The sequence below is a fragment of the Sarcophilus harrisii genome, chromosome 4, assembly GCF_902635505.1.
Source record: "Sarcophilus harrisii chromosome 4, mSarHar1.11, whole genome shotgun sequence".
Lineage (NCBI taxonomy): Eukaryota > Metazoa > Chordata > Mammalia > Dasyuromorphia > Dasyuridae > Sarcophilus > Sarcophilus harrisii.
The window spans coordinates 146,672,735-146,687,287 of record NC_045429.1 but is presented as its reverse complement, the minus strand read 5'-3'; the positions used below and the strand labels follow the sequence as shown (position 1 = coordinate 146,687,287).

General features: G+C 36.7%; 1 protein-coding gene across 1 annotated transcript in view; it reads left to right on the top strand.

Annotated features, from left to right (window-relative positions):
• Positions 1-896: 896 nt before the first annotated feature.
• Positions 897-14,553, top strand: part of RAB32 (RAB32, member RAS oncogene family) — a 45,769-nt gene continuing 32,112 nt past the window's right edge. Inside the window, exon 1 of the mRNA XM_003769526.4 lies at positions 897-1,357. Within this exon, the coding sequence (XP_003769574.1) occupies positions 1,105-1,357 (253 nt within the window). The 5' untranslated portion in view covers positions 897-1,104. The remainder of the gene's footprint in view (positions 1,358-14,553) is intronic.

The following is a 14,553-nucleotide window of genomic DNA, read 5'->3' as shown; positions in this document are numbered from 1 at the left end:
GAAGCAGGACAGAGAGGAGGGGAAATGAAAAATGCTTAATCAGCATCCTGCAAACTATTTTACCTTCAGTTGAGATTTCAGTATAGCTTCCCAGCAGATTATAATAATAGTTAGAAGTTGATGCTGAATTCTCCTTTTAAGTTGTTCTACCTAGGTTTGCTAGGAACTCATCTGTGTTTAGCATTTCTTTTGCAAGGAGGAATAAAATGCCTTTCATATCTAAATCATATTGTAAACTGAATATTTTTATGATCCTTCCTTTGAGGATTACCTAGACTTGAAGCCTAAATCTAATCTTTAAATAATCTCTCCCTAAACTGTTCCGGAGGGTGATTAAGGAGCTGGTGTGTATGAAAGATAACCCATCTCTCCTCTCATTGCACACCAGGCCCATCCGGATCTGAACCTCTTCTATACTAAAAATCCAGGGTTGAAAGGGGATGAGGTCCGTTCCCTAGAATCCTGAAACTAACTTCAGTTCCTTAATGTTGGATTAGAAGCAGTTTTACTTAATTCCTCCATGGGCAGAGAAGCAGTCACCCTCTATCTATTGCACCCAGTGTGTGTGTATGTGAATGTGTGGGAGTATGACAGGTAGGAAGCGTGAGCTAGCCTACCGTAGGAATTAGCAGGCAGGTTCTGCAAATTCACTCCAAATTTCTGCCCAGCCCAGGAGAAAGGGGTAGGGCACAGTGTCAAAGTTTCCGAGAGCTCTATACTTTACTTACCACCGAAGGGAAGAGAGAAAGTAGGAGGGAAAACGAAACTGGCAGAGTAGCTCGGTCCCGCCGGGCCTGGGGCCGGGACGAAGAAGGAGTGGCCAGGAGGCCGTCTCCTCCCCCAAACAGCCCCTTCCGCGCCCCGAACAAGGGGGTTTTTATAAGGCGGAAGGCGCCGGGTCCTGTGACTGGAGTCAGGTGGTGTGAGAACTGGTCTGCTTGTGGGAAGTTGCTAGGAGAAAGTTGAGAGTCTTTGAAGAAACTTCTGCATTTTGCGGCGCGCGCAGTGAGCCCAGTGCTGGAGCCGCGTGCGCTCCAGTCCGGGTTAGGACACTGGAGGTTCCGGGCGGGAGCTCTGAGCTGGGGGCTCGGAACGGCAGCGGGGATGGCTGGCGGGGCGTCGGGAGAGCCCGGCCCGGGAGCGGCTGCTGGCATTGTAGTGCCTGAGACCCAGGAGCACCTCTTCAAAGTTCTGGTCATCGGCGAACTTGGGGTGGGGAAGACGAGCATCATCAAGAGATACGTGCATCAGCTTTTTTCTCAGCACTACCGGGCCACCATCGGGGTGGATTTCGCCCTCAAAGTCCTCAACTGGGACAGCAAGACCCTGGTCCGGCTGCAGCTCTGGGATATTGCAGGTAAGGAGCGGGGGATCCCATCAGTGTCTTCCCTGCTCTACCCTAACCTGCTGACCTCTCTGACTTCCTTTAAGCCCCAACTAAAATCCCACCAAAAGGAAGCTTTCCCCAATTTCTCTTAATTCCAATGCTTCTTCTTTGTTAATTATCTCTTATTTATCCTGCAAATATTTGTTTGCATCATATATATGTGTGTGTATACACACACACACACACACATATATGTTTGCATGTAATCTCCATTAGTTTGTAAACTCTATGAGGGCAAGCACGGTCTTTTGCCTTTTTTTGCATCCCCAACCCGTCGAACTGTGCCTGGCATAGAATAGGTGCCTAATTAATTATGAATTGATTGATTTTCCTCAGTGCTTCCCCCATCGGACTTGGTGGCAGCTTCAAGGTGTCAGTTGTTTATTGATTAATTGATTCCTCTTGGGATCATCCACCCTCGATTTGGGCCCGAAAGGGTCTTGCCTGCAGAGGTCCAATTTTCCAAATCTTGAAATTAAAAGACTTTAATTAATGCCTGTCATACTGTATAGAGAGCCGGCCTGCGGTCAGGAAAACCTGGGTTCAGATTCTGGACGAAGGCTTTACTGGCAGTGTGGTCCTAGGAACTTAAAAGCATTTAATTCACTTAAATTTTAGTGCCTATAAGTTCTCTAAGGCAAAAGTTGGAGCGCTCCTGCGGAGTTGCTCTGACAGGTTTTCTCCATGAAATTTGTTCATCACACCAAGGAAATCATTAGAACAATTCTCCTCTCCCCCCACCCCTTCCCAATAAATAAATGAAAATCAGTTCTGAGTTTCTCTATTCCCAGAAGTCTTCCTTCTATTTGTTTGAAAGTCTAATTGAAAAAAGCAAAAACAAAACCTGACTACAATAACAAGGTCGATGGGGAAATATTATTCTTAAATTTTTTTGTTTATTAGTTCTTGACATTTATTTGTATTAGATTTTGATTTCCATTGTTTTTGTTCCCACCCTCTCCAAGACAGCAATCAATCTGATATAGGGCTATATATGTACAATAATATTAAATGTTTACATATTAGTCATGTTGTAAAAGAAAAATCAGATCAAAAGGGAAAAACCATGAAAAAGGAAAAACAACAACAAAAGTGGAAATAGTAGAAGCATCACTATTTTAGTATCATATTGAAACTTCTCTTTCAAATTCAATCCTCAAATTGCAGCCATGAGTATACCCATCTTACTGCCAGATATGGGATAGGGAAGGGGAGCTAGCTGACAGATAATTGACAAATGCAAGTTAGTCATCTGGCTCTTTAAAATAGCAATTCTTCACTGACTTAGAAAAACTAGTCAATGACAATTGGGGATTTCATGGGATTTTAAACTGTACCAAGTAAGAGCCATAGTTGGAGAGAAAGGAATGAAAGCTTCCTTGAAGAACATGCCTTCATTCAGTTTTCTTTGTATTCACATCTTCTTTCCCAGAGCTTTGCCCATTGTTGAATAGTTGGTTACTAAACATTCTAATGTGTCTACTTTGTGGCCCTGGGGATATAAAAGGAGGCAAAAGACAGTTCCTGTCCTCAAAGGACTTTACCTGTTTTAATTTGTTCAGAGAGACTTTATAGAAGAAATTGGTTCGAAATTTTTTTCTAAGGAGCGGGAGGCAAGAACAGCTAACTAAATCTAAGCTAGCCATAAATCATCCAATTTGAACTTGAAATTCCAAGCCTAAATATAATTTTGTTTGAGAAAGTATTTCTCTCTTTTCATCTAAATTATAGAAAAAAAAATTGTATAAAAGTTGCTTTGTTTGGAATCTCTCAATGATCAATGTGAAATGAAGTTTCCAGACCTTGGCTTAGTCTTCCTGTCAGTGGTTTTTCTGAAGCCATCCGTTGAAAAGTCTTCTTTGTAAACCAAATATTTCTCTTTTGAAATACTTCCTGTGATTACACAGAACACTGATGCACACAGGACTCAATAACTGCCTTGCTTCCTAACAAAATCTGTTCTTTTAAATGGTGCTGTAACATGTGATCATCTTTTTTTTTTTTTTTTAAGATTTTTTTCCCTCTAGTTCTGATCATCTGTCTAAATGCAATTTAGACATGGTGATTGATTCTTTTAGAAGTAAAATGAGAAACCTTTAGCATAATAATTAGACTTATTTTTTGCTGGATTGTTCTTTGTTCTTGAAGAGGACCATGACGCTATGGAGGTGATGCCATGACATGCAAGGGAATTGGATTTAAGTGAGGGAGGGCTGGGCAAGGTCACCTGGCTCACTTTTTCACCCAGAACCATCTGGGTCCAGTGGCAAGAGAGATCAGAATGACTGGAGATGGCCTTGATACTATGGGAGACCTTGGCCTTTTTAATCTTAGGTCTTTAACCTGTCTCAGTTTGACTGAGTCAATACTCATTCTATGATTAAGGCTAAGATTGAGGCAAAAAAAATGACCTCTTTTAAGTAGTCAAGATCCAGTCTGGGAGGGGAAGGCTCTCTGGGTTTCTGGTCTTGACAGAAACAATTCCTATTTACTTTCATTCTGGGTCATGGGGCTTGGCCTTGGACCTATTGTTGGCCAATTAGTGAGAATCAGAGTGATTTGATTTTAAGGTTTGGTCCTTTAGAAAGAAATCTAGTCACCAAGCCCTAAGATATCTTGGGATGTTTCATTTCAGCATTTTTTTTTAAAAAATGACATTCTTTCAAGCAACTCCAGGTTAAGGTTTACCTTATATGCAGAGATACCCTATATGCAGAGAAGGAAGAAGAGATCTTTTTACTGGATCCAGATGGCTCCGGAGGGGAGAGTAAGGCTGATGAATTTTCATTGTCCTCATTCATTTAAATCCAACTGACTTGCATGTCATGGCATCACCTCCCTGTAAGATAGGCTGGACTTGGATTCCAGAACACCTGAGTTTGATTCTTCCTGGGAAAAGCACTCCAGATGTAAAATGAGGATGAGAATAGTATCTACTTCCTAGGATTGTTGTGAGAATTGAAAAAAAAAATGAAAAGTTTCAGAGTGTGTTGCTCATATTAGAAAAGAAATGCGTAGTAGGCCTTCAGTAATCCCTACTTGATTTCAAGGTATCTTCCTCCAATATTATTAATCTGAAGAAGAAGCAAAATTTTTATTAGAATCTTCAGTATTATTCTTAAAAATTAATAAACCTATGTGGCTCTCTTCAACAAAGAGATGATTCAAACTAGTTCTAATTGTTCAGTGATGAAGAAAACCATCTACACTCAGAGTGAGGACTGTGGGAACCACAGCATACATAGCATTTTCACTCTTTTTGTTGTTTGCTTGCATATTATTTTGCTTCTCTTTTTTTTTTTTACTAGTTTGATTTAATTTTTCTTGTGCAACACAATAATTGTATAAATCTGTAAGCACATAATGGATTTAACATTTCTATCATGTTTAACATATATTGGACTATTTGCCATTTAGGGGAGGGTGTGGGAGAGGGGAGGGAAATTGAAACATAAAGTTTTGCAAGAGCTAATGTAGAAGAATTGTCCACACATATGTTTTGAAAAATAAAAAGCTTTAATAAAAAATAAAAAAAATCAATAAACTTGAAGTTTGTGAGAAAAAAAAAAACAGTTTTCAGCATATTGTTGTATAAGTGGAAAAATGGAAATAGCAGATGATAACAATTGTATAATATTGCCTACCATTAACACAGGACATTCCTGATTTATGTTGCTTTCATCTTATACAAATTAATGCAAAAGCAATTAGTAAAGGCCTCCTATGGGTCCAGAAACTATGGTAGAGACATGAATGGGAAAGTGAGACAGTCTCTGCTCTTCAGGTACTTGGATTCTTGGAGACTAATGGTGTGTGTGAGTGTGTGTGTGTGTGTGTGTGTGCGTGTGCGTGCGCGCATGTGTGCATGTACATTTGTACTGTAAAATGAGGGACACATTCAGTTGCTTGCAAAGTGATGGAGGGACCTAACACTTTTTGTATTAAATTACTTACCTACAGGCCACTTGAATAGAGTGGTAATACCGGCTCCTATTTATGAAGTTCTTTAGAATTCAAAAACAATTTTTACACGAAGGTCCATGCAATGGGTTATATAAGTACTTTTTCCATTGTGCCTATGGGCACTGAGCTCAGAAGTAAGTGAGTCCCCTACTTCCCTATGATTATAGTAGTTTGCACCCTAGTCTCCTGATAACCAGTCCAGAACTCTTTCCACTATACCAGATTATACCTATAGAGAACTTTAAAAAATTTTTTAAATTTTATTAAAGCTTTCTATTTACAAAACATATGCCTGGGTAATTTTTCAATATTGACCCTTGCAAAACTTTCTGTTCCAAATTTTTCCCTTCTCTACCCCCAACCCCCAGATGGCAGGTAAATATGTTAAAATATATGTTAAATCCAATATATGTATACATATTTATACATTTATCTTGCTGCACAAGAAAAATCCGATCAAGAAGGAAAAAAAACTGAGAAAGAAAACAAAAAGCAAGCAAACATTAATAGAAAGAGTGCAAATGCTATGTTGTGGTCCACCCTTAGTTCCTACAGTCTTCTCTTTGGGTGTACATGACTTCCTTCATCACTGAACAATTGGAACTGGTTTGAATCATCTCATTGTTGAAGACAGCCAGGTCGATCAGAATTGATCATCATATAGTCTTGTTGTTGCCATGTTATAATGATCTCCTGGTTCTGCTCATTTCATTCAGCATCAGTTCATGTAAGTCTCTCTAAGCCTCTCTGTATTCATCCTTCTGGTCGTTTCTTACAGAACAATAATATTCCATTACATTCATATACCATCCACTCAGTTTCCAGTTTCTAGCCACTACAAAAAGGGCTGCCACAAACATTTTTGCACATGTAGGTCCCTTTCCCTTCTTTAAGATAGAGATCTTATACCTATAGAGATCTGGGACTCTTCATGTTTTGAATTTATGGGCCCTGTGATGCCTGAAGCTGAGGCCCGATTAATTCCTTCAAAAACAGAAGTGTGGATTGCAAAACTATAGGTAGGTGGAGTCTGCCACTAAATCAGTGACTAATCTACAGCATGGGGCTGTGGTATTAGTTACAGAGCTTCCTTCAGTTTATGTTTTTGTGGGGCAAGGGCAGGGGGATTCTTAACCAAGTCAAGTGGCAAGAAATGTTTTTGTCTTTGAAAGGTTTAATGTTGAGTGACAGGACTCCAGTATTTAATATTTTCTCTAAACTATCAACTGATTAATCTGAACTTTCTGTGAAAGAAGGCAGGAAAGAATTTGGGTAAATAAAATTGTGAGTTATTCTGATATATCCTGTAAAAGGTTTCTCGCTGCATATAAGAATCTAGATTTATAATGTAAATTTAAATCTCCATTCAGTATTAAGCTGTTGCTATACCTTAAGTTGTATTTAAGGTCCTTATTCCCCAAATCTTTGTTGAGGTAAGGGCTTCCCCCTCTGTAGGAAATAGAGAGGTTCTTAAACCTGAAAAAATACTTAATTTTGACACAGAGGTGGAGAAGTAAGCCTATAGGGATGCCCGCTAAAGTAAGATGGTGTCAGATGTGCTTTATAGACCAAAGTGCCCGATTAATCATTTTTTGCTACTTTCTCATTTGTAAGAAATAATTTGTAGCTTATTGTTCAATCATTCAACACATATTTATAAAATACCTGCTTATATGTCAGGTGCCAACTATATGAAGACACCAAATGGAATTATTGAAAAAAGAGCACTTACAGATCTAAATATGTCCAGAATACAAAGAAACTTTTGTACAAGGGAGAAAGGGTGGGCATTGGTACTTGGGCAGAGAGGGCAGATCAGGAAAGGCGTGGGTGACTTTTGAAAGAAGTGAGGGATTGTTATACAAGGGTAGGGAGGAAATGCATTCTTGGCAAGGGGAGCTTCCTATGGTATGGAAATTATTATTGCCTTTGAGCAAAAGAGAAAATCCCCTTTCGTGATATGATGGGAGTCATCTATAATGAGACTGCAAAGAGGGGCAAGGACCAAATTGTGGTGAACAGAAAAGTTTGTAGTTGATCCTGGCATTAATAGTCTTTGTTGAGTAGGGGAACGATCTGGTCAGATCTGTGCATAAGGAAAATCACTTTAATAGCTGGAGAATGGATTGAAAGGAGGACCTGAGATAGACCATTTAGGAGGCCATTATAGTAATCTAGGCTAGAAGTGTCATTATCTGAATAGGAGAAAGGTTCAGATTGGAAAGATGTTACAAAAGGTCAGAGTGTCAGGATTTAGAAACTGAATAGTTACTGGTTGAGAGACAATGAGGAGTTGAAAACACAAAAGTTATGACCTTGGGGGACTGGAAGGATGGGTGGTCCTAGTCACTATCCAGTCTAGGAGGAGAAGAGTCTCAGGGTTAGGGATCAAACAGAAACTATTCCTATTTACATTCACTCTGAGTCTTTCTGAGGCAACATTATAACCAACTGGGGCTTGGCCAATCAATGAGAACCAGAATGATTTCATTTTAAAGGATGGTCCTCTAGAAATAAATAATAAACATTAATAGTAAATATAATGAAATAGAGGATAGGGAGTGGAGAAAGGTTAACATATGAGATAAACTTTGGAGTAAGAGATATTTTAATGTTACACAAAAAGTATGTATATCTTCATTACTTTTGGGATGACTATCAGGACCTTTTTCAAAACACTCCCATCAGTATCAATTACAAATAGCCTTGTCTTTCTATCAATTTCCTTGCCCTTTAACATGTCTTATTCTTTGCCAAGTTTCTTTACCAGGTCTTCTCTTTCTTGAGTGTTAATAATAGCATTTTTCAGTAGGAATTAGATATATTCAATAACTAAATAAGGCAGTGACCTTATAGGAATAATAGGAAAAGAATTCTTTTCTAATAGGAAAAGAAATAGACTTACTTTAAATGACTTGTTTAAACAAAAATTTACACTTAAATACATGTTTGAATGTGGGCAAATTATTTAATCTGTGACCCTTAGTTTTTGCATTTGTAAAATGGGAATAATGTTTATATTGTTTACCTTGCAGCGTTGTTATGAGGAAAACAAAGATGTAAATTAACAGTGAATAATTGGGATTATATATATAAAAGCACATATATATGTATATGTTGGATATGTTTGTATTTGGCTATCCTAGACTGATTACTTTAAGGACATTTAATATGGGTCCCTTTTATTATCCATTATATACTTTTTAGCAAGGGCCAAGTTTGTGGTACATGATCACTTTTTGTAGAAATTTCCTCACTTTTTGCAATAAGATAGAAAATAAAAGTAATGTGTTCAAGTGACACATGTCCAAGTATCATTTGGCACTTATTTGAAAGGTACTGACTTGTGACATTAGCCATAAATAACCATCAAAACTCAAGGGCATTAATGGGATAGTATTAATATGGATGCTATATAAGTTTATCAATTTCAAGCCCTCTTGGGATATGTGGCAGTTTAGGGGGAGTTAAAAAAAATGGGCAGGATTTAGTAGTCACAAAATTTACCTTCCTAGCCAGTTGGCCACATAAAGGAATTCTTTTCTATCCATCTTCAATGTTAGACTTGAAAAGCAAATATAAAATATTACCTTTTAATTTTTGAATTATTTTCTCAAGGATTAGATTGGGACATAATTTTATTTTTGCTTCTGGCTAGTTGTGATATGTATGAATCTTCTAAAAAAGAAGCCTTTGTGGTATAAAGCAAATAGAAGGTATCGGTGTCTAGTCTTTTCATCTCTTTGCAGTATAATGCAACTAACTGGATTTTGGCCATCATTCCAATATATTGAATTCACACCATTATTGGCCAAGTACTTGAATTTTTTTTTTACATAGGCCATTATAACATGATTTCTTCATTGAGTCATAGAAACTGGTGTTTTTATTTGTAACTAGGGACTTTGAGTCAAGTGATCTGTCATTTGTTAGATGTATATTCTTGGGCTTGTTAACCACCCTGGGCTTAAATGTAAAACAGGAATACTTACAGTTTAACTCATAGGAAGTGAAGAAAAACATATGTAAATGAATTATTTTGTTTTTCTCTAACTCTTCTTTTCCCATAATCTCTAATACTCCCAGGTTAATGCAGGAAAGGGACCTTAGGATTTCAAATCCCATATTTTACAGATGTGAAAACTAAGAACATAGAATGAGGTATTTGCCCAGAGTCTTACAACTGAATTGGTGGTAAAGGTAGGTCTAAAACCTAGTTTCTGACTTTTAGCCCTACAAAGCGTTAGAGTAAGAGTTTTGATTTACATGTTAAATTGGCCAATTCATGGCATAGTGGCAACATTTATAGGCTTTGCAAGCTTCCATTTATATACAGTTCTTGGTTCTACTTTAATTCTCCATCCATCTAAGTGGATTTATATTTATCCAACATTTATTACCTTCTGGTTGTTTAATTATTATCTGCTTACCTAAAGGTAACGAGGTAGTGATTTGCTAATCAATTGTTAGAAACTGTCTAAAGATGTTACTTTACAGACAGATCCATAGGTTGAAGCAAAGCATTGTTGCTAACAAGAACCAGATTCTATCTTCATAGCTCACATTTATATGTTATATATTAAGAGACCTCTTGAATAAGCTGGTTACTCATATAGGTATGAGAATACTTTATATCTTAAAACAGCTTAGATTTAAATTTTTATTTAACATTCCTGGTTGCCTAGCATTATCTTAAAGAAGGGGTTCTTAATTTGGAGCCCATATCTTTTTTTAAACAATTATTTTTATGACTATTTCAATGTGAAAATTTTCCTTTGTTTTGCATTTAAAAATATTCCTAGAAAGATCCCGTAGGCTTATCAGACTGCCAAAAGGGACCATGACTCAGAAATGGTTAACTACCCCTATTCCAAAGGCAAAATATTCAAGAGAACTTGGAGGAAGTTGGAGTCTTTAGAGTTATGTTTTCAGAACTCCTTTGTTGTGGAGGAGAATTTCAAAGATTTACATTGTGTGATTCCTAGGCCACCTTCTGAAAGTGGCAAAGAATACGCCTTCACATCCAATCAATAAACTTAGGGAAAGTGGGAGAGAGTGGGCTGAAGCTGACAACTGACTTGAAGTGTTACAATGCTACTAATATAGAAATTCTATGTTGAATTATGAAAAGCCAAGGTACAAGGATGATCCTTTGGAAAAGGGCTTTTTTTTGTTTGTTTTTAAATAGAAGGTGATACAAGCAATTTTCAGATGGTTTTTTTGATTAAATAATTTTGATTATTTTACCTTTGGTTAAATAATTAATTTTGCAAAAAGGAATCCACCTTATACTGCCCAGAAGGCTATACAGTTGTATCTTTTTTATGTGACTTTTCTGAAAAAGAAAGAAATCAAATAATGTATTGAATGTTCATTTAAAAAGAGGAAAAAACTCTTTTCTGCTCCCTATATCAGTTGTCTAAGACTGTGTTAAATGATGAGACTATAAAACCTTTTTGTCCTAGCAGGACTATAAAATGCTGAAACTCCAGTTGTGGTATAACCAAACACTAGATACTAGATCTATAGGATGCCATTTGGAAACCCAGGTTCAAATTATGGTACCAATTTGATGGTTGTGTGAGCTTGAGAAAATCTCTCAACCTCTAAGACCCAATTTCTTTATCTGTAAAATAGGAATAATATTTTTACCATCTACTGACAGGGTTACTATGAGGATAAAATGAGAAGGTCAGGTGTCTATAAAAACTCTAATATGGGAATCTGATCTTCACAGGTAAAGATAACTTCTTGCAAGATTTATATTCTGGGGTGAATTGGGATGGTTGAGGGTGAGAAATGGGAGCAGTGGGATCTTCCTTAGTAAATATCTCTTTTAGTATTTATTTGGTTTTGGGTAGCTCAGAGAGACCATAAAATAGCACTTGTTTCTGTTCTGGCCAGAAGTTCTGAAGATCTTCCAAATTGTTTGGGTTTTTTAGGAGGGATGGGGAATAATTATTGTTTTTGAGTAGACAAAAAAGACTGTCTTTCGCCTCATTTCTTACCCAACTTTAATCACTAAATGGGTGATTTATTTATTTATTATTTCAGGCAAACTTAGATCAGTTAAAGTCCTTAGCTTAAAAAGGCCAAGGTGTCCCATTTGTGTCCTGGGCCATTTCTAGTCATCCTAGTTCTGGAGGAGAGACTCCTTGCACATTTCTCCTTTACTTAAATCCAATTCACTTTAAAGTCATGACATCACCTTCCCAAAGTCATTGGACCTTTTTGAGAACAAAGGACAAATAACAACAAAGTAATATATAAATGTGAGCTTATGAAAATAGAATTCATTAATTTTCCAGAAGAGTATTTTAATATATTTTTCATGCCTTCATGTGTCTTTAGGGAATTCCAAAAGATGCTTCATGAAACTTTAAATTTAACTGGTTAAAAGCTACCATTAATTCATTTCATTGCTATTTTTAAAAAGTTTAAAAAAAACTCCAAAATTTTAAAAAATGTTGAATTTTTATTTCCAGTAAGTTATTTATGACAGAATCAATGACTTTTTCTTTTGCAAATAATATTAAGAAAAAAGACCAATTTTACTGGATAGAAGAATGCCAGAAGGGGAGAGATAATATGATGAGATTGAGATCCAATTCGTGAAGAACTTTCAAAGCTAAACACAAGAGTTGATATTTTATTCTAGCAGTAGTAGTCACATTTGTTTGTTGAATAAGAGAATGATAGTCAGAGACCAGTGCTCCAGGGAAGTCATTTTGGTAGTATTGTCATAGTTTTTAAATGCTATCTTTAGACCTTATTTTCCCTCATTTAACAAATTGTTATTGAGTGTCAGCTCCACAGGAGTTATGGAAAAAACTCCATGGTGGCCAGACCTTAATGCATCTTCTGCCCTTAAGGAATTTACAAAACTAACAGGATAGAATTTGGATGCAAATAGCCAATTTTACCAGGTTTTGAGAGATAATCTAAAAATTCTAAGGAGAGAACATAACTGTCTTGAAGAAATCAGGAAAAGGTCTCCATAGAGTATCATCTAGTCCTAATGGATGTCAAGTATCCAATCTGACACCTAAAACTCAGAGCCCGTCATGAAGTTCTTCCCTTTAAATACATTCCTATGATTGTCCATTGGGCCTTTGTCTTTTCTTTCTTTTAGCTACTTGCCATTTGTTCTCTCCTTTTTGGTCTTTTTTGATTTTTTTGTGACTCAATTTGGAAGAGATCCTCTACCTGTTTGCTGTTTCTTTCTCCTAGCTCATTTTATAGATGACTAATCTGAAGCAAAAGTGATTTATTCATAATCACATAGTTAGGAAGTGGCTGTGGCCAGATTTGAACTTAGGATTCCCTGACTACAGACCCAGTGCTCTATCTGCTGTACCTAGAAATGGCTAAATACATTTTTGTAAGAGCATTGATGCATTAGAAAATCTGCATTCACCATCATCATAGTTCTAAAATTGTCTTAATATGTGATTTTCAGCACTTCACTAGACTTACTTTTCCAAGGCTATATGAATGAGGAAATTGGACTAGATGACCTCTAAGACTCCAGTACTGAAAGCAAATAATATATCAATAGTCTTTGGATTTCTTACTTCAATTCTCATTTTTTCCTTTCTTTTAGAAGATTTTAATTCACTTTTTTTTCCTTTAACAAAGTCCACCTTCTTCTTTCACTTCATCCTGTTCTTCCTAATGTTGCTAAAGGAACATAAAAGAAGGAAAAAGGAAGCTCTTAATAATATGCATAGTTGAATAAAATATTTTTTCATTGGCCATGATCAAAAAACGTCTCAGTCTACATCCTGAGTCTGTCCACCACTCTTTTGGAAGATAGGTTGTATATTTGGTCATGAGTCCTCTAAAATTCTCCTACCATGTTTGTACTTCTGTCTCTATTTTCTACAAGTCTATAAACATTTTAATATCCTTAAGTCTATAAAATTATAAAACCTTTTGCCTTCCTCTTTTCAATTTCTGTTCCTTCCTAAGTCTTTCCTGTCCTTCCCCCACATATTTTGTTGTGCAGTCATTTCAGTCACGTTCCAGTATTTGTGACCGTTATTTTCTTGGCAAAGACACTGGAGTGGTTTGCCATGTTAGTGACTTGCTTGCCCGAGGTCACAGAGTTAGAAAGTGTTTTGGCCAGATTTGAACTCAATGAAGTCTTCCTGATTCCAAATCCAGGGTTCTATCCACTGTGCCACATGTCTGTTTCCTGTCTTACATACATACTCTTTTCATCAAGGAGAATATGATTTTGAACTTTAAAAACTGGTGTTTCTTCAACCAAAGTTAAGTCTCCAATTGTGTCCTGTAAGGCCTTCTACTAACTGATCTATCATCCTTCTCCAGCCAGCATGCTAATTTTTTAACTGAACAAAACCCTGTTCTTCCACAAGTTCCTGTTTCCAAGTCTTTACACATATCACTTACTGCCAGTGGTAAATGCCCCTTCCTTGTATGATGGTTATCTCTGTGCTTTACTTATTGAGCATGGCTTGTGGCTATACGGGCTATGATGTGTGAGAAGGCTCTTGTCAAGTTTTATTTGCCATCGGAAACAAGTTAAATCCCTTTGAAGACTGACTTTGGACACATTACTCAAGATAGTAATTTAATCTCCCTTCTTTTTTTAATCATATTCTTCTAGTTTTCCTTCCATATTAAGCCTGAAATTCATAAATGGTTGAATATAGTGGAATTTAGGCCATGGAAAGATAAGCAAAAAGCCATAAAATCCCACTCTCCACTCAATATGGAACAATACAGAATGGATTGAACTAAGACTGTAATTGCATAATGTTGAGGTCTATCTTATTGAGGAAATAATAATAACTAACATTTAGATAGCACTAATCATGTACAGGACTAAGTCTTATATTTACAAATATTTTCTTAGTTGAACCTCACAACCCTGGGAAGTAGGTGCTATTATTATTCCCATTTTACAATTGAAGAGACATAGTTAATAAGTGTCTGAAGTTAGATTTGAACTTATCTTCCTGACTTTATAGATCTTACAACTTATGTATTGTGCCATCTGTTTTCCTAATTCTTCAGGTCTTGGTTTAAAGTTCAGGTGGTACACCTATTTGATCCTGTCTAACTCAGTTTCCTCAACTATAAAATAGGGGTAAGAATAGCAACTATTTTCCAAGAGTAATGTGAAGACAAAAATGAGAAAATATTTACTGAGCACTTGGCACAGTGCCTGGCATACA